General features: G+C 41.5%; 2 protein-coding genes across 2 annotated transcripts in view; one reads left to right on the forward strand and one right to left on the reverse strand.

The window, feature by feature from the left end:
- Positions 1-7,910, reverse strand: part of LOC6596290 (AF4/FMR2 family member 4) — a 91,336-nt gene extending 83,426 nt beyond the window's left edge. The window contains exon 1 of the mRNA XM_026987995.1: positions 7,424-7,910. Coding sequence (XP_026843796.1) covers positions 7,424-7,458 — 35 coding nt within the window. The 5' untranslated portion in view covers positions 7,459-7,910. The remainder of the gene's footprint in view (positions 1-7,423) is intronic.
- A 12,153-nt stretch (positions 7,911-20,063) lies between these two features.
- On the forward strand, positions 20,064-21,731 carry LOC6596416. Its single transcript, XM_026987435.1, has 2 exons — positions 20,064-20,288; positions 20,343-21,731. Exon 2 carries the CDS (start codon positions 20,406-20,408, stop codon positions 21,729-21,731), a length of 1,326 nt encoding a protein of 441 aa, XP_026843236.1. The 5' UTR covers positions 20,064-20,288; positions 20,343-20,405.
- Positions 21,732-23,717: the final 1,986 nt, after the last annotated feature.

Here is a 23,717-nt window from a genome sequence, read left to right on the forward strand (position 1 = left end):
TTATTGACTTTGGAAATTTGAGTGCTACGAATGGGAGCTCCTCCAACTGGGACTGTAAAATAAGACAAGTGTTTTACAATGTATGTATCCGGATAGAGCTTTGGTACGAATCTACTGGTACGCCTCAAAAGATCTATGGGTCATTCTTACTATCCAAGTCCCGGAAAACGGTAGCTGTATTCTCTTGGTATTCTCTTTCAGTTCCTGCAACTGGAGAACCATGTGGGCTTTTTAAGAGAACGAAGCCCACACCAAACGGGGAACAATTCTCACGGCATTGCTCTCTCTTTCTCTCTCTGTTTCTCGATCTTTCTCCTTCGTTTCAATCTTCAACCAAGAAGCGACTTCCTTCAATGCAATTCCCGACAATCAAACACAAACACTCATTAAAAAGTCCTTCAATAAAGCCTCAGGTTACATTTTTCAACCACAAAACGCAACTTATCCCCCGGTCGCCTGGTCGCCTGGTCGCCTGGACGCACCACCGGAAGTGCTTCAGAGCAAAGAGAGCAAAGCAGAGGAGTGGAGAGGAGAGGAGAGAAGGGGGCAAGGAAGATATACGTACATATATAGGGCGGGAATGGTGGAGCGTCCGTCCAGTTTTTGAGCGCATTAAGAGCAAAAACAAACAGACCAGACGGGCAAGGCAATGTCGAAAGACCCGACCCCCAAAGGCTTTTCTCGAGGTCCTTTTCCGCCCCCGCCCCCAACCCCAACCCCGACCCCAATCGCCATTCCCCATTCCCCATCTCGTGTTGTCAATATTAATAACGAGGAACAAAGTCAACTGCAAATAAATGGCAAATAAGTTTTTGTTTTTACTTTTATTGGGGGAAGGCAGCAAAACACAAAAACCACCAAGGACGACCACACGCCACGACAGGCCACACCAGCCCTAAGCCAGTCGCCAGTAGCCAGTAGCCAGTAGCCAGCAGCTAGAAGGTTGATGAAGAATCCATTCCCATTCCAGTTTTCCATTACTCTGATCCAGCGGAAAAGTGCAACTTATTTACTGCATCTTCCGCAGGGTGGTGTGGCGGCAATGGGCAGTGGTGCACGAGACAAAGGAGCCAACAAGAAGGATTCTAGAAAGTACAGTGTCTCGAAATGTGTATGAAATACATGAAGATACTCTTCCTCAATCGGTGTGGAGGATTTAAAAAAAAAAAGCTTTAGTCATGCACAAGACATGTATTTTTTCCGGGCATTCGCTTGGGCTTCTCGAGTCGAGCATTTGGGTGCAGTTAAGGATGTGCCCGCCGCTGGATTAAACGGAAAACCATTCTGAAATCCTGAGTCTTAAATTTAAACGAAAGAATTTGCTTCTTATACGACTTATGCCTCCTTCAGGCAGCCGCAGCAGCAGCGTCGCGTAAAGTGAAGGAACAACTTCTTTGGTGGTGCCCTCAGACATCATAACCAACTTATAATACCCATTCAGAGAGACCCTGTTCGGAGGGAAAAAGTATAGAAACAACAAATGTCAAATGGTGGGGGGGTCCCACTTCCACTTCCCCTTCCAGGGGCAGGCGCAGGGGCAGTGGCTGGTTGCAGGTTGCAGTCTGTTGCTGTTCGCGCCAGCTTAAAGTGGCAACACTTGTGTGTGAAATGTGCGAGTCGAAGGCGACAACGATGTCGCGACTGGGCCGAGAGCCCACCAGACCGGGGGAGGCCAAGGAAGGAAGACGGCTATGGACATAGACATGGACAACGTCAAGGCAACACACACACACACACACACACACACTCACGCACACAACTTAAGACCCACCCGATTCGCGTGTGTCCTTCAGCTTAACTGCAACTGACTGATGGGCGTGGCAACGGGACGGTGTGCAACAGTTAATCATTTAGATGGTGGGTGCAACGGGCAAAAGGGAATCCAGATGGGGATATACATAGATCTTAGGTGAGAGAACACTTTGGACAGGTCCGGTGGGTGGAGGGGAGGGGAGGGGAGGGCATGCTGGACGGAACCGGATGGGACCGGACGGACAGTGTAATCAGGTCGCGGTGTCTGGGAGTGGCTCTGGCAGGGAAGTCCATTAAAGCGAGTGGACGCCGATTGAAAAGATATGCAATCAAGCCAGCAATATTCTGTCTATATCCCCATATTTTGAGTGCGTTTTATTCACAATTCAGTAATGCTTTAAATGGATTTATTCCAGCTAAACGAAGGGTGGTCCTTCGCTCATGGGACAGCCACTCAATGAACTATGTGGAGATTATGATCTTATTCATGCTCAAATTATGGCATTGCCAGCCCACAAACACTCGCAGGCCGTCTACCGATACATCGCATCCATGGCAACAAATGTTTAATTAGCTCTTCTATGACGTCTCTGCGTGTACATGTACCGACGGGTATGTATGGATCGTAGTATTAAGCCTCGGGGTGTGTGTGGGTGTGTGGGTGTGCGGTCAGGCCCGTTGATGAGCTCCAGAGGTGCTTTTGTTTGGAGTTAAACTCTCCCTCTGCCTGGCGCTCACATTCGCTCAGCGCATTCACACACACACACACACACACACACAGTCGCGATACATATAAAAATCCCAACACGTGCCAATTGTCGCTCAGATTCGTTTTTGTTTTTGTTTTTCTCTTTGGGCATCAAACACAAGGTTCGGGTCATTAAGTAAAGAGAGACAGTAAGAAAGAGAGAGAGAGAGGGAGTGACATGTACAGATATAAAACGTAAACAGTCAAACGGGATGCCAGTCCAAGGCTGATTGAACGGTAGGTGGAAGGCCGGCCGCGGCGAGAGAGCACACGGCCTTACCTTTTATTTGCTATATACCTTGCAGGCAAAAAAAAAAGAAAAGGGAAAGAAAAGGAAAGGAAACCCTTGTAAAAGTACGAAGCGAATTATTTTGCAAACAAAAGTGCGCGCCAAAGGTTGGAGGGGTGGGGGGAGGGGCACGGGGGGGAAGTGATTTACTTTATCGATAGACATAAAACAATTTGGCTGCCCCTCAATGACAGTTCTGCCTCTCCACCCCCCAACCGACCCCTCCCTGCCTCTTCCACTGTCTTCCACTTCCCCCCCCCTTCAACCGTTGCCGCCTCTCTCCATCACCCTTACGGCTGCCAGAACATCTGTCATGGGATGAATGTTGCGCGCGTGTGTGTGTTCTTTCGTTCAATGCCTTTTGTTCGGTTTTCTGGTTTTCGGTTGGTTTTTATAAGGCATAAAAATTACAAATACATAAATGTACAAATACATATGCATGTACATACATATGTATGTATGCCTTCGCCCTCAGGATCTCTGCTTCTTGAAACAAAAATCAAAGGAGCAAAGGAAGCAAAGCAGAACAACGAAAAAACCCCTAAAAACTTTCGTTTTCTAATTATTCGGAAGGTAGAAAAGGATATATCTTTCGATTCGAGTAGAGGTGTTGGCTGCAATAAAAAAGATAGGGTATTCCTGTGGTCGAAAGGCCGTCTAGGCATTTTCTTGTGTATTTTTGTTTACTGCACAATCTGGTCTCTCTCTGTCTCATCGTCTCCTCCTTCTATTTTCCACCTTGTTCACTTTTGCCTACGAAATGGGAACAGGGCTACCTCCGCCTCCTCCTTCGTGCAAGGACCCTCTTCCAAGGGTGTCCTCTCTAACTGTTGCTGATTTATGGTCTGGCATAAAAGACGGCCAGGGTATGGGACGCCAGGATGTTGGATGTTTGCTGTTTAGTTTGCTCTGTTGTTGTCCCAGCCCCCAGCCGCCAGCCCCCAGCCGCCAGCCCCCAGGCCCCAACTGCCCGCCATTTTGGATCCTTTCTCTCTGCAACTTTTACGTTGTTCAGTGCCTTTTGTAGCATTAAAATGACATAATAAAATGTATAATTTCGACATAAAAAATAAAATCCCCAGAGCTCCACTCTCTCCTCTCCTCCGCCTCCTACGGCACCAACCAATCTCTCGCCATCTCATCTCTTTTGCTGCCTTTCTCCATCTTCCATCTTCCATCTCTATCGACCCACACACACACACACACAGCGACCGCAATTTGATATCTGACTATACGTATGGCATATCAATTAGGTGTGTAGGTCAATAGTTTAAGTGGGCCAATGAGGAGGATGATGGTGATGATGGGAGATGAGGTGAAACGGCTTTGACTTTTTGGCATCATGGCCAAAAGAGGACTCTGTAAGTGTGTGTGTGTGTGTGTTGACTCTCGTCGAATCATTTGGTTTGATTAGAAGAGAGTCCTCATGACTGGTAATAGTTTTTTTGCCCAACAAAACCTCTCCTTTTTGCATACTATGAGTAGAAAATTATAGAGTTTTTCATTGCTGGCCGTTACTCTTGTAATATTCCTATTCCAAAGCTGTGATGAGGGAAGACCGCAAGTACGAGAGACGATCAGAGCTTTACAAAAGAATAGATGAATATTTACAATCTAGTATTCATTCTCGTATTTTATCATCTTTGATCCTTTAGATCTTAAGATTCGTTTATATATTGATTATAATTTGATTTAAATCGTAATTCATTGGCCAATCTTTGGGAGAAGGAAGAAGGTTTCTCCTCTCCCATCCCCTCCTTTGCCTCCTTGCCACTCAGCCACTTGGCTATTCATAACTGACACACAGCCAGCAGATATTTTAATAATTCAACTCTATAATATGCACAGCACAGGAGGCGGTGCAGGGGAAATGGGCGCAATTCGCTTCTTGGCCAACGCCAAAAGCAGCCGCCAATGATAGAAAGTCGGCTCAGAATGGGAAAGACCAAAATGCTATAGCCAAGAACGGGTACGGGTGTGTGGGGATAGTGGTGGGTGTGGATGTGGCTGTGGCAGGGGCAGGAAGGGGAGGGGGAAGGGGAAGGCAGAACCCACAAAAACCAAAAACTTTTGCAGTCGTGTGTGAGTGGCTGCCGCACAGGGGGCACATTTCTGGCGAGGGGCAAGAGTTAGGTTCAGTGTTAGGGGTTTTAGGGGATGCCACAGAGTGGAGAGTGGAGAGTGGAGAGACAGTGGCGGTGGCAATGGCAATGGCAGTGGCAACGGCAACGGCAGGGGGGCAGGCACGGAGGCAGAGAGGCGCCCTGGTAAACCGCGCGCTCTAGACACACATTAAAATTTCAATTTTGGAGAAATTAAAATTTTATCAGTTTGTTGAGTGTGTCGCACACGTTTTGTACGCTTTTCCCCCGACTCCTTGCTTCCACACAGACACACACACACACACACACACACATAAAGCCATAAAATGACCAAGAACTCGAAACAGACAGGGGCAAGGGGTAAGGGGCCAGGTGTTGCACAGTAAAATGTGGAAAATATACAAATTCGAATATATTTGAAACTATTTTTATGCAAGCTATGGGATCGCCAGCTCGTCCTTCAGCTTCCGCCCGACAGATTTCGACCAGAAAATGAGGGCTCAAGAGTTTAAGGGCGCCCCACCCTCCCACCGACCCAAAAAGGAAGCTCTAAGGTCTAAAGAAATCTGTTATGGTTAAACTTTCGTGGACGCGTGGCAGAGGCAGTGTATAAGAATACACTCTCCGAGTAGAGGCGGCAGCAACGAACGAAAAAAAAACAAGGCAGCAAAGTTTTCGACAAATTGCAGCGAAAAGTGCACAATAGCTTAGCCATGGGGAAACAGTGCGTGGCGACGACGACGACGACGACGACGACGAAGCCCGCCGCCCGAAGAAAAAGAAGAGCAACAAAAAGCCGAAACAAGACAACAACAAAAAACACCAAGATTTTTCTACTTTGCTCAAGGTGGGGTGGAATGGGGTGGGGCAAGAAGAAGACTAGGCAGTGGCCGGACGGGAGGAAGTCGTCTGCAAGCAGAAGAAGAGGAGCCAAAGAAAAACCCGCAAAAACTTGGCAGCACAGCAGCCCTCTCGCTCTGTTTATTGCATGGCGCTAAAAGCAACTGGGGACCGTTTTTGCATACCCTGGACGTACGTACGTAGGGGGTGGGGTATGATCATTTCGGTTTCAAGCAAGCGTAGATTTAAGATATGTAACAAAAACAATCTCAATTCAAAGTAACTATGATATTTTCTGAGAGTTAAAACGGCTTAGGTCCACCGATTGTTTTGAAAACTAAAAACTGTTGATAATATTCATGTTTATATTGAACTCTTAAACACTTTTAATAAGTACAGTCTAACTTTTCTAATACGACCTTTGGTACCATGAAGTTTCCAATAAAGAATTTAGTTCCAGAACACTGTAATTTCGTTCAATTTTCAGTACATTTTGCTTATAGCGAATAATCCTTTACTACTACTAAACATCCTTCGAGTTTTAGTTGAGAAGGAAAACTGGAACAAAAATTAAAAATTATTTTTAAACAAAATAAACTTAAAAACAATGTCTTTTTACGAATACAGAATACAGAACCATATAGAACTTATTTTTGGTGCTATATGGAAGTCGCACTACGATTTCTCTACGTTTTTAGATTATTTTTGCATACTACCAGGGTATCCAAGGGGTTTCGACTACGTTATTTATGTGATCCGTTTTTTTTTTTTTTTTTATTTTTTTTTTGTGTGACTGCTCTTTATACGTATGTTCGTATCTGTTCTGTGTGTCTGTGTGTCTATGTTTCCATGTTTGTTTAGATGTGTGTGTGTGTGCAGTAAATGTGGGCGTACAATTTTCAATTATACATTTTAGTGGCCGCCGCAGCTCATTGACAATAAAAAATAAACAAAAAATACAACTAGGAACAGGGGAAACGAAGAAGCAACGAAGAAGTGGAGCGGAGGAGGGAGTGCAAAAAAAAAGAGGTTACAGAAATGAGAAAAGTTTTTTGAAAGAGAGCATCCGATTAAATTTCATGTGCGTAGGATTTCTGTCCATTCTCCAATCACCGGCCAAAGGTCCTCAGAGTTCGAATCATTCGATCTAGTTTTACTAACAAGTTATACGATATGGTACATATTTCCTTGGAATGATGTTCGAAAGGGCCGTTGATTCGTTGGAGAAATTACCCATAAGCAAACGGCCACTATCCTTACGAGTGACGAGACCAACCCCAGATATTTTTGATTTATAAGGTAAATTTTCAATTGGTTTTAAATTTTAAAAAATATAAACATTTAAATTTTAAGTGCGAAACTCCCAATATTTAATAAAAAATGATGTAATATCCCAGGGGAAGCAACAACACCCGCGCTCAAGAATGTGCTGCTAATGGAAATGTGTTTTCCAAATAAATTATTTATTTTTCTGAAATGTAATATTATAACTCGAAGAAAAGAGTTCGACATATCTTGAAAATGTGGCACATGAAAACCTTTTTGTCCACCCTTTTGGCTTTTCAGAATGAACTTGATTTATTGTATTCCTGAGTTATGGTTGGTTTTTCTCTACCTGTTCTACAGATAGGTAAACGATAGATCAACATACTACTGATGGCGAAAATACTATATGATAGGAGGAGGACTTACCGTGGTTTAGTTAGTTTCTTCATATGTATATCCATAGCCTGCTGTGATCGTTGGTGAAGTTAAAGGTGTTGCTGCTGTTGTTGTTGTTGTTGTTGACATAGAACGCATCCCCCATACACCCGCTTTGGGGCGTGGCGGCGGCGGCGGCGTCAGCTAAGTGATGATTAATCCAAGATATCTGGGCGATTTAGCTGCCGCCCACGAATGATGGGGGGTGTGGGTGTTCGGTCCAGTTCCTGGTCGTCGGTTTCTGATTTCTGTTTCGGTTTCTGATCCTATTCCTATTCCTAGTCCCCTGGCCTCTGGGGAGGCGGAGGCACTTGCTTGTTGTTTTTGTTGGTGTTGCTGTTGTTGTTGTTGTTGTGATTGTTGTAAGGCGATGATGATGTACTTTTTCAGGCACCGCATGAGTTGTTGGTGTCTTTTGTTGGCAGGTTACTAGCGTTGTTGCTGTTTTGTTTAGTTGATTTTTTTAAATTTTTTAATTTGTTGTTTTGTTTTACATTACATTTAATCTTTAACGTTTAACAATTTAATGATTCATTATTGATAATATTGCTCGATTCGCTGTTGGTTGAGGTTGTTGTTGTTTAACATTAGGTTTGTTTTATGTGTTTTGTTTTTGCTTTGTTTTTGGGGTGTTTGTTGTTGCTTAAGCACTTGGGGCGCATTTACCATATACATATAAAAATTTGTTTGTTACTCATTTGATTTATACCTAAGAAATACGCTTTAGGATAAATTTGTTTTTTTTTTTTTGTTTTAATATTTGAAATTTCTAATATTTCTAATAATTTGTTGAATTTTATTTTGTTCTATTAAGAATAATTTGTTTTCGTAATTTGCACTTGACTTTTTTAAATGTTTTTCTTTTTGTTTCTTTGCTTTCTATCGTTTTTTTTTTTGTTTTGTTTTTTGTTTAAAGTAATTTTTACTAAAGTAATTGCGTTTGCGGTTGATTTGATTTGATTTTTCAAGCAGATTGTAAAAATTGTTTAGTTTAGAGTATTTGATGTAAGAAATATATATATATATATATGTATATATACTCGTATTCTATATACTATGATCGTGTGTGCCTATATATGTATAATAAGATTTGATTGCACCGTTAGAATGTAACGCACTTTAACCCCGATTCTCCGCCACGAGTCGTCATCATCCCGCTCCTCCTTTTGTATAAACCATCCATATCGAATTTGTATGTGCTATGGCTATGTCCATGTATGTATATAGGCTGTATATAATGCTTGTATATAATAATAACTATTGGAAGGCGTACTTTTATAGGCTCTCTAAAGTTTATGTTTCTGCTTCTGCTTTTTTTTCTCTGTAAAGCTAATGGCTACGTCTGTGTTAATGCGATTCGTAATAAACTTTTCTTTGCTTTTATTTTCTTTTCTTTCCTTTTGTTTTGCTTTGATTTGTAACTACATGTTTAACTTTTTGTTGCTGTATTTCGGGTGTTGTCCCATTTTGTTGTCGTTTAATTTGTTGTTTTTTGTTGTATTGCTTTTTGTTTGAGGCGATTGATAGATTAATTTATTAGTTGGCTGCAAAATTGATGAGAATTTTGAATAGAAATTGTTTTTGGTTTTAAAAATTGTTTGCAAGTGCACAAGTTCGTCATGGATATGGATAGTAATTGTTCGATAAGTTGTGTGTTTAATTCGATAGGTTGTTTTTTGTCTCCCTAATCTTAACGCAATAAATTCCCATCCCTTTCCCACTTGGCAAAAATATCTTCCCAGCTGCAACAACAAAACACCACAAAAACAAAAACCACACGCAAGGACACACACACACACACAGAGCCACGCGTGCTCTCTCTCCCTCTCTTGAAGTGGTAGCTCTCTTCACTCAGCAACAGCTGTTGATCGCAATTGCAGCACCACACACACACGCGCAAACACAGAGATTACATACATAGAGCATTGCCAGCATTGAGCATTGAGCATTGAGCATTCATTCCGTTGATGGAAGAACAGCAGGTGTTAAATACAAATCAAAAATGTTCAAGAGATGAAGCAGATAATTATCTAGAAGCCTCTTTCACTGGCTTCTGCTCCATGTACAACAACCATCATTCATTCGTTTGTTCATTCATGAGTGTATAGTTGCTTTTTTGTTGTAGTTGTAAGCGTGGAGCCAAAGGGCAACGCACGCATACCGCTTCAACTTTTTTTCTGTCTCTGCCTCTGCTTTTGCCTAACAACAATAAGAAGACAGCCGCCGAGGCAGTTCAGTTCCGTTATGCGAACTGAAGAGCAAAGCAAAAGGCGAACGAACACGTTGAGAGAGTGAGCGTGCCAAAGTGATTGAGAGAGATAGGGAGAGAGCGAGGTGAGCGGTGGAAAGAGCGATAGCGTGAGCGAGAGAGCAACACAATCACACGGTCGTCGGTCCAAGTGCCGTTTGAAAAATTTACAATAAAAACGTTCCCGAAAGTCAATGCGCATTTCACTTTTTTTTGTCGTTTCTTTTCTTTTTCGCCCGTTTCTTGTTTCATCTCTTTTTTGGTTCCGTTTTCGTTGTTGCTTTGTTTTTGGTATTGAAATGCGAAAGCGAAATTTTTTTTTTGGTATTTTATCTGTTGATTTCTATAATAATTTGCATTGAAAATGTGCAAATGAAATAAAAATAAACTGCCTGCCGCCATGTGTGTGCCCCAGAGCGAGAGATACGGAGAGGTGGCATAAACAGGGGACGAGGGGACTGGCGGCAAGACGGCGTGTGCTCTACTATTTGCCTTTTCATTTCTTTTTATAAATATATTTTAATCAACTTTAAAGCACTTTTTAGCATTCGCTTTGCCATTTATTTTTCTTTTTCATTTTCATTTACTTTTGATTTTTCTTTTGCCGTAGCCGTTGCCTTTTCATTTGATTATGCTTTTGCTCCCTTTGCTTTTGCTTTTGCCTTTGCCTTTGAACTTTGCACACTGAAAAAACATTTATTGCACTTCTCTATGGAATATTTGTATGGGCACTTTTTTGATTCGAGAACAAACGAACCAACGAACGATTCAAAGGGTGGGCGGGAGCGGTGGCGGCATTTGGGAAGGCACACAAAATGACACGATGATTTTCGTGTATTACTTTTGCCACTTGAATTTATTACATATTTCTCTTTCGCTTTTCGGCGATTTTCGCTCTTACATTTTTACACGGCGCGAGCAACGAACGGCGTCTCAGACGAGACTGACAAAACAAACGCCGATAAATGAGCGGCGGGGCAACAAGAAAACGGAACCAGCAAAAGAGAATGGAAGAGAGTGAGCATGCGCATAGAGCGCGTGAGAGCTGGCAGCTGTTAATCAGCGGACATAACAGCAGCAAAGATCGTCTTTACAGAGCGATGTTAGTCGCAGATTGAATTAGTTTTATAGGTAAAAGATTATGAAAATTAAAGAGTTGCCCAATAATATGACAATTACTTGTTGAATGGTTTTCTCATTGATATCCTGCCAGCAAATGTAACAAAACCATGAATGAATTATTGTCAGAGAGCGGATTGCGAGAGAGAGAGCGAGAGCGCGAGCTCTGCTCTGCCTCTGCCTCTGCTTTAGTAAATGTAAATGTTAATGTTGCCAATACATTGGAATTTGAAACCGTGCGAACAACAAAAGGAAAAGTACTCCTCTTCCCCCTCCTCCCTCTCACCTACTTCTTCTTTTTTTCTGCTTCTTCTTCTTGGGAGTACTACATGTTATGTTACTAGATACACCCGATCCGACCGCCTGTTGGCCTTTTGTTTGTGATTTTAATACCCTTTACTGTGGATATTTTTAAGAGAGGTTTGCAACACACCGAACACAACCACAGAAGGCTGAAATTAATTGGAATCCGTATCACTATTTCATATAAGAGTACTGATTTTAGGAAAGTACTTAGGAAAACCTTGGAAACTAAATATACGATAGATCCGTCAGGGTATCAACAGCTTCGGTCGGCCGATAGTTGCTTCATTTAATGTTTTGTAATTTGATTTCATGAATCAATTTCCATATGACGTCCGCACTTTGTGTTTACAGCAACCCAGGAACGGGTTGAATGGGAATGGGCAGAGGAGGGAGGGATGCAACGGTTGTGTTTGTGGCCACTGCCGCCCCGACATAGTATTGAATCGAAGAGTAGTAAACATTTTTGGACCTCCTATCTGATAACTGCAATTCATTACCAAAATTAAATAAAGTGAAGTATACACGAAACGGTCAAAAAAGGTGATATATGTACATACAACAGAGGAATAGTATTCCATTCCAGTATGCAAATATTGTACAGATTGTTCTCTTAATGTAATATCTGGCAGATTTACTGACTTTACAGATCAATAACAAACTTGTAAAGTTGGATAGCTGATTTCACAGCAGTAGTGTTGTATAATTATGAAGGTGGTTCATCAGTGTTGACAAAGGATGTTTTTTAAACAAGTTTCAGGAATTTCAAATGTTTTCTTTTTTTGGCTTCCTCATCATGATAGATTATTTTTAGATTGAAAATTGTCCTATTTTCTCAATAGATTTTCAGTACTTTAGTGTTGAACTCCTTGTGGAACTCTGATCCCTGTTATATATAAAATAAAATCCAACTCAATGATGATATCATCAGAATTTAAGGTGCACAGATATTAAAGTTTTTATACCGCTGGAAATTGTATAATTTTTTGGCCCTGGAAATTCTAACGAAACTCGAACCATCCAACTTCGAGAAATGCTATTTGTATTTGATTTAGTCAATGTCACTATTATTGTTGAAAAAAAATGAGCTGGAAAACATAAATTTTTGAGATAATGCTGAGACTTCAGACTGCTTTATTCCATCAGCACCCAGGCGGAGGAGGAATCACAGATTTAGGGGCAGCGAGAGAGTTCGGCTCTTTAATGCCCATTCCTATTGGAATTCCCGCACTCAAACAATTACCACTGGTTCTTATCAAAACGGCCGTTAGGTGTGTTTGACGCTCTTTCTCTCTATTTTTGCCCCTCTCTGGTCTGTCTTTCATCATGATTTCAATAGCATGGCAAGCTGATAAGAAAGGAAACTTTGTATTTTATTTATTTGTATTTGCAAAACCATTGAAAAGCAGTTACAAATACAAATTAAGACAAAAGCAAACAAATAGAAGAAAACGAGCAAAGCCAAACACGCACGCACACACTGTAAAACATTTACAGTAAAAAAGAGCGGCGGCGGCATTTTGTCCGTCTGGCATTTGACGTTTATTACTGTATTTTTTGTGCCTTTGCGCGCGAATTCGCTGCGCAAGGCAAATTAAAATTAAAAGAGAGCAAAAAAGGTAAAGGAAAATGCAAAAGCAAAATTAATTTCTTTCCTTTATGAACGGCGTGGCGGGAGATATAGTGTGTGTGTGTGTGTGTGCAAGAGAGAGAGAGAGTGCGGGAGAGAGCCATAACGAACTTTTGACACATTTGCCTTTGTTTGTACTGACTTTGTTCATAACAAATGACTTACCTGCTCTTCGATTAACTGCTAAGCCGATTCTCTGCTACAAATTAAAATTGTTTTGTATACAAAATCCAAAAATGTTTAAACATTATTCAATGTGAACATAGAAACACACACGCACGAACGCACACGGACACAAATATAGTGTAGTAATGTGTAGTAATTTGTTGGTGTTGGTGTTGCTGCTGCTGCGGCTGTTGTTGTTGCTGTGGCTGCTGCTGCTGCTGCTACTCTTTCGTTGGCGGTCAGATGTTGCATTTTCAATGATTGCCGATGCGCTCCTCTCCTCACTCCTTCACATTTAATTAAGTTTAGTTTTTAGCATATAAAAAACGTACGCGAAATCACAAACACACGCGAACACACGCACACACACAGCAACTAGTAATTCTGCTGTGCGAACGAGACAGAGACAACATCAGAGGCAGAGGCAATGGCAAAGGCAGAGCAGAGGCACACACAGGCAGCGCTTACGAAAAAATGTTTGTGTAAGTTTCCGAAAACAATTTCCATGGGAAAATCCACTTCACTTGGGTACTACACGGCCGAGTAAAGGGTTTAAATACGAAACTAGTCCATTTTGTGTTGTTTTTGATTGTTTTTAAACGAAATTTAGTTGCGTGTTTTGTGTTGCAGAGAAAAGAGCACGAAGATACATATATATATATTTATATATATATTTCGGCAAATCAGCTGTTTATTCGATAGTTCATGAGAAGTGCTGGAAAATGGTCGATTTAATATTTACGCGATATGAGAATATAGAGTAGTCGATAACAGTAGCAGACTGTAAATGTAAATGTAGAAGTCAAGTAGAAAAGTAGGCGCGACGTTCAAATGTGTCGAATCGGTTACCAGTCAACGCACTTACGGTATCATCGTATTTGGACGGTAGCCGATTATAAGCCGAAGTTGTTTTGCTGAACATTGCATAACAAAGTTTTTTTGAACAATCTAAATATCTGAAATTAAAACAACAATTTTCTTCGTAGTTTATAGAATTGAATATGGAAGGATGAAATTCTGACAACATACGATCTGAAAAGTCATTCTGGGTCTCACACAGGTCACTTCTAATGGGGATAATACCCTCTTTACTGGATAAACCCAGTTACAATCCGATTTATTAGCTAATGGCGTCTTTTTTCGCTGATGTCTGCACTCGGAGGCATCCACGCCAAGATTAATGTTTCCATCTTATAGGCTTAGAGGCCCTACATCCTTCGATTCTCTGCGTCCTGTGGATGGTGTGCTGTGCGTCACGTTTTGGGAGGCCTGCCAACGTTTTCATTTGCACTCAAGGGCCGATGCAACTGTTTCTGCGCCAGCGATTCAAATTTTTAAATTGTTTGCAATCATCAATGGCACATGACATCCTTTTGCGTCCTTTTTTTGCCCGTGACCGCCTTTACATATCCCAGATACCCAACTCTAAAATAGAAAAAACATCCCCAGAAAATCCTGCTGCCTCCTTTAATAGCGAATTCTCCGAATTTGCGACGATCATTCGTCCTACTAAGGAATGTACCGAAAAGAAACTGCACACTTACAATCGTCAATTTCTCGCAGTGCGAGCTTTCGATCATGCCGTTCGATGCACCGTTAGAAAGCTTGAGAAATTTTGCACAGAGGTGTGTCTTACAGACAATTAGCTAAACGCTACAAAGTTAGTGTTAATAGTGTTTAAAATATTATAATTAAGTTTGAAGAGACATGTTCTTTAAAAGATTTACCAAAAACTGGGAGAAAAAAGGGTCCAAGGGATCAAAATATTGATAAAAAAGCATTAGCCTTAATCCACAAACATAACACGATGTTCGTTCGAGAATTGGCAAAAAAAGCGCGAACAAGTATGAGTATGGTTAAAAAAAAAAGCAACGCCATAATTTAAAGACATACAAAAAACAAAAAGTTCCGAAAAAAAGTCTGCGACAAGTAGAAGTCGGCAAAACGAGAGTGCGAAAGCTTTATGATCGCTTGCTCAATGATGCAGTTCAATGCGTTATTATGGACGACGAAACGTATGTCAAATTGGACTCGAAAACTTTACCCGGCCCTCAGTTTTATACAAAAGTTAAAGGTGGAACTGTTGACGAGTCGGTGTCAACAATTCAAGTCGATAAATTTGGGGAGAAAGTGCTAATATGGCAGACCATTTGCACCTGTGGCCTAAGAAGCTGTGCTTTTTTCACAAAGGAGACAATCAACGCCGATGTGTACATGAAGGAGCGTTTGAAAAAGCGTCTTATACCTTTTTATGAAAAACACAATGTGTCAAGAATATTCTGGCCAGATCTGGCGTCCGCGCACTATGCCCGCTCAACGTTAGCGCTACTTGACTCAAAAGGCATCAATTTCGTGTCAAAAGAGGAGAACCCACCAAATTGCCCAGAGCTCCGGCCAATAGAGCGATATTGGGCCTTAGTTAAAAGAAATTTAAAGAAGGATGGTAGTCTCTCCGAAAACATGGAAGATATGAAAAAAAACTGGATGCGTGCGACCCGTAGGATTACCAAAGAGTGTGTGCAGAACTTAATGAGCGGTGTTAAGCAAACAATTCAATCAAAAATAAAGGCTAGACATTTTTTTAAATTTATTAACAAAATTGAAAGTTAATGTTTTTCTCTAAAATTAAAAAAAAATAAAAATTGAAATCGGAACGAAAACATCGAAGTTATAAGAAAAACAAAGTGTGCAGTTTCTTTTCGGCACATTCCTTATCCCAACAAAAATAGTTAATTTTAGATAAATTATAAACATTACGTTTCTCCAATCATTCACAGTCAAAGTTTCGTTGAGTTTGGACCATTGGCGCCTTTTTTTTGAGCCTTTTTATGTTTTTGTTATCACTCTGGGGTTTATCTGAAGGCGTTAAACTGCGGCGAAACAGAGTTCGTCGGATCCGATAGTTTTTCTATAATTTTTTTGAATTTAGATTATTTAGATAAATAGATTTCTTTCCAGATCAGACCAATGGAAGTCCATCCGGACGAAGCCGAAACAAATTTATCATTGGGAAACGTGTCGAGAAGATTCACCTGCTCTCTGATCTCCTTGATTTGATCTGGCCTGGCTCTAAAAATTGTTGATGATGACTTGCAATGAGTGGATTTTGTCTTCCATTTCCTTATTGGCATCGGCAGCCATTTTCCGCAATGGTAACTTCCTGCTCAAGCGAGCAAGTGTTTCCTTTGCTTGGAGATTTATTATATATTTATGTGATGATTCCGCATGATCACTAGATTAAAGAGTCACGCTACAAACACCTGTACATATATCCGGCATTTACATCGAAGTAGCCATCGCTTATGCTACGACCCTCGAAAAAGCATCAGGCTCCCACTTGTGTGCATTTTACCCTCTTCAGACAGATATTTACGACAGTTCCCAAGTCTATGAGTTCCATATGTCAAGATGATGATGATGTTCAGAGTGTTGTTTTAATACAAATATTGAATTAGAAATTCATTGATATCCATATGTGAAGATCATGATCCTCCTCAAGGAACAACACGTCCGAACATAGCTCGTTCATGCAGAGGCGGCCCATGTCCCCTAAGTCTCTCTATTCATTATGGTCGGTGTGGAACTGTCTGTGTGGAGCGGATAGTAATCTGTATCCCGTAAACTTACATTGTTTTTTCTTCAGAAATTTGGTATGCACAGCTTGGATTCAATGGAAGTTAAGTTAGCGGCTTATTGCCCTATCGATAGCTTGAACAAGCAATCGATACTATCGCTAGAATTGATGACCCCCACTGAAAGTTGTGTCCCGCGTTTTCCTCCATCTTGGTTTTTGCGTGACGTTGGCGTGGGCTTTGTAGTAACAAATCCAATCAAACTTTCATTAGCCGACACATTACAATGGTGCAAGTAAAGAATCTGGAGGATCCCTATAAATCAGAGAACGACAGGACGACAGTTTCTATGCACAACTAGGTGAAATGGTGAGACACTCCATCTAAACGATACTCAATTGCCTTCTAGATCTCTTGTGCTGGACAATGGGCTACAAGTTTTGATCGGCCCCATCGGTTGGCCTTGATGATCGACCACATATCGGAGCACATCATGGGCAGCAAGCCAGATTCGGCGGAGAACGTCTTTTTTGCACATGTGGAAAAGTACGGCGGCGAATGCTCCTCATTAATCTTCAGCGAGGACACATTTTTCTCCTTTACTGTGCCCGAACCACTCTTGGAGTTGAGTCTAAAATACTTGACCTTCAACTGGGGTAACATGACATCCGCATGACATCAAGGCGTAAGACCTGACCAAGTTCGATTACTGCAACGCCTTCTGACCGGCGTTCCACGAGCAAGTCTTTCTCGTCAAGGTCGCGGAGAAATGGCGTTAGTTTGAGTTAACCTGGGTGCGTCCGTACTATCACAGCAATCCGGATAAATTACTCTCCTACTGATCAAGTACAACGGAAACGGTGGCCTCTCTTCAATGCCATGCTGGCAAGGACGAGATCAGCTTTACTCTACACTCTCCCCACCGACGAGGGATTCAAGCACATCAATAAGGTGCTGTCCGCCACCTTTGCCTATTTAAAGGTCTTTTCGAACTGTTCTAACGGTTTGTTGTACGAAGAGCGGCCGAAGATTGAGGACGCCGAATTCCGTCTCCCGGATCGTTTCTATAAACAAGGTGTCGATGGTCTTCAGAAGCCAATACTACTCACCGTCAGAGAGCTCGAATGCGGCACCGAAGACCAGCATTTGTCCGAGCTGATCGGCCACCTGAACAGTTTTAAATTCAATCGTACGAGCAGGGCAAGACAGACACCTGCGAGCTGCGGTCCCCACAGGACGTCAAATTTGGAGAACCCCAGTCCTACTTTTGATTCTTTTTTATCACGCCGCTGCTGAGTCAGAGAGCGAAAAAGTAAGCAATTTCTATATCACACTAGCCATCTAGTCATCGAATGTATTACCAATAACTCTGTCTTGCTACTCCTCTTTTTTTGTTATTTTTGCAGTGAAAGTGCACATTCACAAGGAAATGGTTCTCGCCGCAGAGGCCACTCTCGACTGCCGATTCTTGGTTAGCGACAATGGTTTGTGGCTACTTGTGAGCGGATAAAATGAAAAGCTCCATCGGATTGTGGAGGCTATTGCCGAAGGTATGGTCAATACGGGCGCCTGGAAAGCCTGGAATATCCATCACAGTTAGCACCGTAGGGCATCTCCCTATGCCATCTGCATCTCGAATTATATTCTGTGATTTTAGGGACATCTTCTCCCGTGTGCTTGGATAAAATCCATGGGCGACGATTGATCATTACAAGTCCCTCAAAGACATCACTCTGGGGGATCTGAAGGTATTTGCGCATAAGTTACCGCAGGAGCTGTACATCAAGGCCCTCATTCAGGGCCAACTCAAATACAAGCCCCATATGGATGATCGGATCGCAAAGCTTCCGCAGGGCAGCCACGCCATCCACTGAAAATGCTACGAGCATGCTGTAAGATTTAAGTGTTTGGAGAAACTATAATTGAAGTAAACTAATTAGTTGTGAGATTACCAGGTAGGAGGACGATGAGCGCTGTGGCGCCGTTAGATATCCTATGGTTAAGGCACTATAAAGAAAGGCAACAACCTTCTAGAGTCATCGATACGAAAGAATGATAAGAAACTCTATGATATAGCGGGGAAGAAATGAAAGACCAGATTAAAGATCTTGAATCACAAAATAAAGAGCTAAAGAAGATATTTCAAGAGTATCAAAAGTCCATTGGCAAGCTTGATGGAGCGCATAATTAAAAAGCAGTCAGATGTCATAAAGCGTATGGATGATCTCCCATTCGTCAACTCAACTGATTTTCTTGTTGTCAATGTGCCCCGAATCTACCCATTCCCAGTGCCCTGAAATTCAAGTGTTTCCGGATCTGGCTAGACTGTAATACGAGTCAACGGGAAGAAGAGCTTTAACTTCGGAAACCTCCAGGAGAGCCTCTTCCTGGGATTGGAAAAAATCCATCTAATGACCATGGCCCTTCCTCGCGGGCTGCGCATCCAACTTCAAGATGTTAATGGAACCACGCGCCATGCTCGCTTCGCTCAAAGTAGGGAGCGGAAATTAAGCCTCCGAACTTAAGTCGCTGGTAAAATATTCAGGAAGAACAAACTAATTTATCACCTGAACATGAAGTTTTTCACAGTGGTCTGGGACTGTGATAGTGACACTATTCGCGCTGAAGATCAAAAAGGTGGTTGGTGGTTTTCTGGTCACGGATATTGGTAGTCTACTCGTATTTTATGCAGAATTGACGCTATTCATGACTTCGAATTTACTATATTCCTTTTATTATTATTACGGTTTCCTTAACTCAAGGTTTCCAGAACTCAAAGACGGCATTTATTAGATTTCTTGAAAATATTCTGTTTCAACGAAATAATGTTGGTTTGATTCCATTCCCACCAAAATCATCAAGAACATATATTCATATCTTGTCAAAACAATAGCTCCACCTGACAGGGTATTCAACTGGACGGAAGTAATCAGTAGACTGAAGCTAAAGTCTTTCAGATTGATAATAGAAGACTGGAAAATGGACGAAAAATAACTGATTCTCATATTTAATTAATATTTGTAGACTTTCTGGGAGGAAGTTCTTCCTCACACCAATAAACCCATCGATGGTTGCAATACGTACAGCAGTGTCATAAGTGGCTTCAGGGGATCACACAAATGTCTTATCTAATGATACAATTATTCTAAAGAATTGGCTTTTGGGATATTATTTTTACTCGCCAGGATTTTATTTCTTTTGTTCCGGTATTTTTAGTGGTGGTAGTAGCGCCGATAGGCAGAATAATCGAATCGAACTTTCGATTTTTGCTAAATTAAATTATGCTACTCTTAACAAACAAAAAAGGCCTTGTTAAATTTAAGATCAACCTAGAAATCTTTATTATTTATTGCATTGAACAATTATTTTAATATAACATTATTAATTAATTAATTATTTTTTTATAACAATATTCGCGCGGATGACGTTAAGGAACCAACTATTAAACTAGTTCATAAAATCACTCAAGGAACTAGCTTTCGACGCAGCAGAACAAGTCTGACATTTGGAAGTCCATAAAATATAACATTTTATTCAATTACATAACGTATTTACATACGAAACTTTGACGAAGGAAGTTGTGGTGCACCACAACTTAGCAGGCTTATCTTAGCAGCCTTAACTTAGCCCTTGAGGTATTGGGAAAAGCATTGCTTCCGAATTCTAACCTCAAACTCCACGCGGAAGATTTTTCGAGCAAGAACACACAAGCCTCTACTGGTATTGGTAAGTGCGACCAACAAACTGGCCCGCACCACGAGGCTTTGTGCATAAAGAACTGCATCCAGCGACGGTTCTATTGAATGGCATCGATTTAAGGTAGGTAATGGCCATATACATACATTTACTTTGGACTAACAAATCCTCTTCCAGCGAGACTTCCCATACACCTCTACAACGCATACATATGTATGTACGTGTAATACAGGAAACGAAATGAGTGAACAAGCTGCCGGTAGTAATGTGGAAAAAGCTGATCTCGAAGGAAATAGAAAGAGAAAAGCTGATGGGCAGTATACCTCTGGCACTGTCATTGCGGAGGAACTCAAAATGAGAACGTTTCGTACATCTATTCTCGACGTAAACGAGGATTGCTACAGATTCATGATGGATTATCTCAACGTACGAGACCAGCTAAGTCTCGCTTCCTCCCACCCGTATATTGGAGAGATGTTCCGGAGATACGCAAGCCATCGGTACAAAAATATTAATGAATCGCTCACGAGTAGGACTAGCGACGAAAATCTTAAACAACTGTTGCAGATCGTTGGTGAGGATTTGGTTAGCTATGAGTCCGAATCCAATCGCAGTTCGACGGGCGATCAGCATCTGTGGCTCCTGCGGAGCCTGCGGAGCCACTGTACGAATCTTAAACATTTGAAAATGACCTTTGGACGGACCAGGGGCGGATGGGACGATCTATACAGCCTGAAACAGCTCAAATCTTTGCACGCTGAACTCCACATGGGGGATAGGTGGTGTTCGGATTTTGTATACAATCTCAAGCAATTCCCGTGTCTGCGAAAACTGACGTTGAGTGCTGTATCATATAGCGGAAGAGACTTGCATGTTCTTGATCAACTGGAATATCTAGATGTGGATTACTGTGATGGACTCGATGGCAAGAGCTTGGCGGATTGCTGCCAAACGATGAAGCAATTGCGGCATCTTGATTTTGGATGTCTTCAAAACTTCAGTGAGAGCACCTTTGAATCTCTGTTGACGAACTGCCAGCAGCTCGAAAGTCTGGTCTTTGATGTAGGACACCTCGACTCAACGGTGCCCTATGAGATGCTCTGCCATTTGCCCCGGCTGCGGTATTTGAACGTATGGACATGTTATTTACGCGACTCTTTTATCGAGGGATTGATGAACAAACAGGGCTCTCCTCTGGAAAGTCTTTTCCTGGAAGGTTGCGCGTTGTCCGCGGATCAGATTAAGCATCTTTGCAATATTTCTACACTCAAGGAACTCCGTGTAAACTGCGACACCGTCCCTTTGGAGGACTTAGTGAAGCTAAAGAGCCTCCTAAACCTTCACATATCCATGCCAATTACGACTGGCCAAATTGTGGATCTCCTCCAGGGTCTTCCTCGCCTAAAATTTCTCAACATACTAGATCGCGATGACGTAGACAAAGTGAACTTAGGGAGAAGTGTTCATACCTGGATGAGCGCACAGAGGGAGCAGCGCAGGAAGATCAAGGTCTGCTTCTCTAATTCATATACAGACGATATCCTTTGGTTGGAATCAAGTGGTTGATATCAAGTCTCTCGATTTATTCGCTTCTCTCGCTTTACACACATGCCTTTATGGGAATTCGAAAAATGTATGCGAAAAAAACCTAATATACATTTTTTAATCCTTGTGAAGATCACAATGACGAAAAATCTTTTTTTCTGTCTTTCAAATTCAATTCTTACTTTTTTTGTACTCATCCTATAAACAGTAAACACTTAAATTAACATATATCATGCACATGAGTTTTATACCCGGTACTCGAAGAGTTCAGGGATTTTAGCGTAGTTTTGTGGTGATATATAAACACATATGTATATTCTTGATCAGCTGTATAGCTATATCAATAAATATATCAATTTCGGCACGCCTCCTGCTCCCGCAAAGAATGAAAATCTGTGACATCCACAATTTATAAGACACGAGGAAACCAAAAAATGCAAATTGATTTGTTACTTTTTATACCCGATACTTTAAATAAGTATTGGGGTATATTAGATTTGTGGTAAAAGTGGATGTGTGTAACGTCCAGAAGGAATCGTTTCCGACCCCATAAAGTATATATATTCTTGATCAGCATCAATAGCCGAGTCGATTGAGCCATGTCTGTCTGTCCGTCTGTCCGTCCGTCCGTCTGTTCGTCTGTCCGTCCCTATCAGAGCCAAGTGCTCAAAGACTATAAGAGCTAGAGCAACGACATTTTATATCCGGACTTCTGTGATATGTCACTGCTACAAGTATATTTCAAAACTTTGCCCCGCCCACTTCCGCCCCCACAAAGGGCGAAAATCTGTGGCATCGACAAATTCAAAGATACGAGAAAACTGAAAACGCATAATCGTAGAAGATGACTATATCTTCGACAGTGCAAAATCTGAACCAGATCGTATAATTATTATAGCCAGAATCAAGAAAACAATTTCGTTTTTTCTTGCTCTGTCTCTCTCTAACACACAGGTTTCATGGGCGGTTTTGCCAATTGCAAAATATGAGTTCAAGGATCTCAGAACCTATAACAGCCAGAGCAACCAAATTTGGTATCCACTACTGTGATATCGGACCGTGACCGTTTTGTGTCAAAATTTCGCCACACCCCCTTCCACCCCCGCAAAGGACCAAAATTTGGGGCATCCACAAATCTCAGAGACTATTAAGGCTATAGTAACCAAATTTTGTATCCGCACTCCTGTTAGATCTCACTATAAAACATATATCTCAAAATTAGCGGCGTCTGCCGGAGGAGAGTCATACTGACTTAGTATCGGGTATAACTGTAGAGTTGCGGTGTCCGCAGCAACTCACAACGTTCCCCCTCGTTTTCTATAATAATGATCCAATCATTCTCTTTGATTGTGCGTTTTTAATTTTCTTGTATCTTTAAAGTTGTGGATGCCACAAATGTTCGTCCTTTGTGGTGGCGGAAGGGGGTGCAGCGAAGTTTGTAAGTATTCAGTGAAATCTAACAGGAGTGTGGATACCAAAGCTGATTGCTCTAGCTTTAATAGTCTCTGAGATTTATGGATGCCACAGATTTTCGTCCTTTGCAGTGGCGAAAGGGGATGGGGCGAAATTTTGAAATACATTTGTGCAGTTCCGATTTCACAAGAGTGGTGATACCAAATATGGTTGCTCTAGCTCTTATAGTTTTTGAGATCTTATGTCTAGCTCGTATAGTTTTGGAGCACTAGACGGACAGACAGACATGGCTCTATCGACTAGGCTATTGATGCTGATCAAGAATATATATACTCTATGGGGTCGGTAACGCTTTCTTCTGGACGTTACACACATCCATTTTCACCACAAACCTAATATACCCCTATACGCATTTTGAGTATCGGGTATGAAAAGAACAAACAAGATAAAGTTTGTGCGTAACTTCCAACGTCTGGAAGAAAGTTTACCATGAGAATCCAAAACAACTCAAAGAAAGAACGATTATGATAATGTTTTGTACGACGTCCCAAATCCATTTAAAATATAAACGATTATTAAGTTAGAATTCTAATA

This window comes from Drosophila persimilis, unplaced genomic scaffold, assembly GCF_003286085.1.
Source record: "Drosophila persimilis strain 14011-0111.01,24,50 unplaced genomic scaffold, DperRS2 tig00000124-arrow-pilon, whole genome shotgun sequence".
Classification (NCBI taxonomy): Eukaryota; Metazoa; Arthropoda; class Insecta; order Diptera; family Drosophilidae; genus Drosophila; species Drosophila persimilis.

Bases quoted from the DNA above. Each gene is read 5' to 3' on its own strand.
- LOC6596416 (XM_026987435.1), top strand. From the start codon at position 20,406: ATGAGTGAACAAGCTGCCGGTAGTAATGTGGAAAAAGCTGATCTCGAA.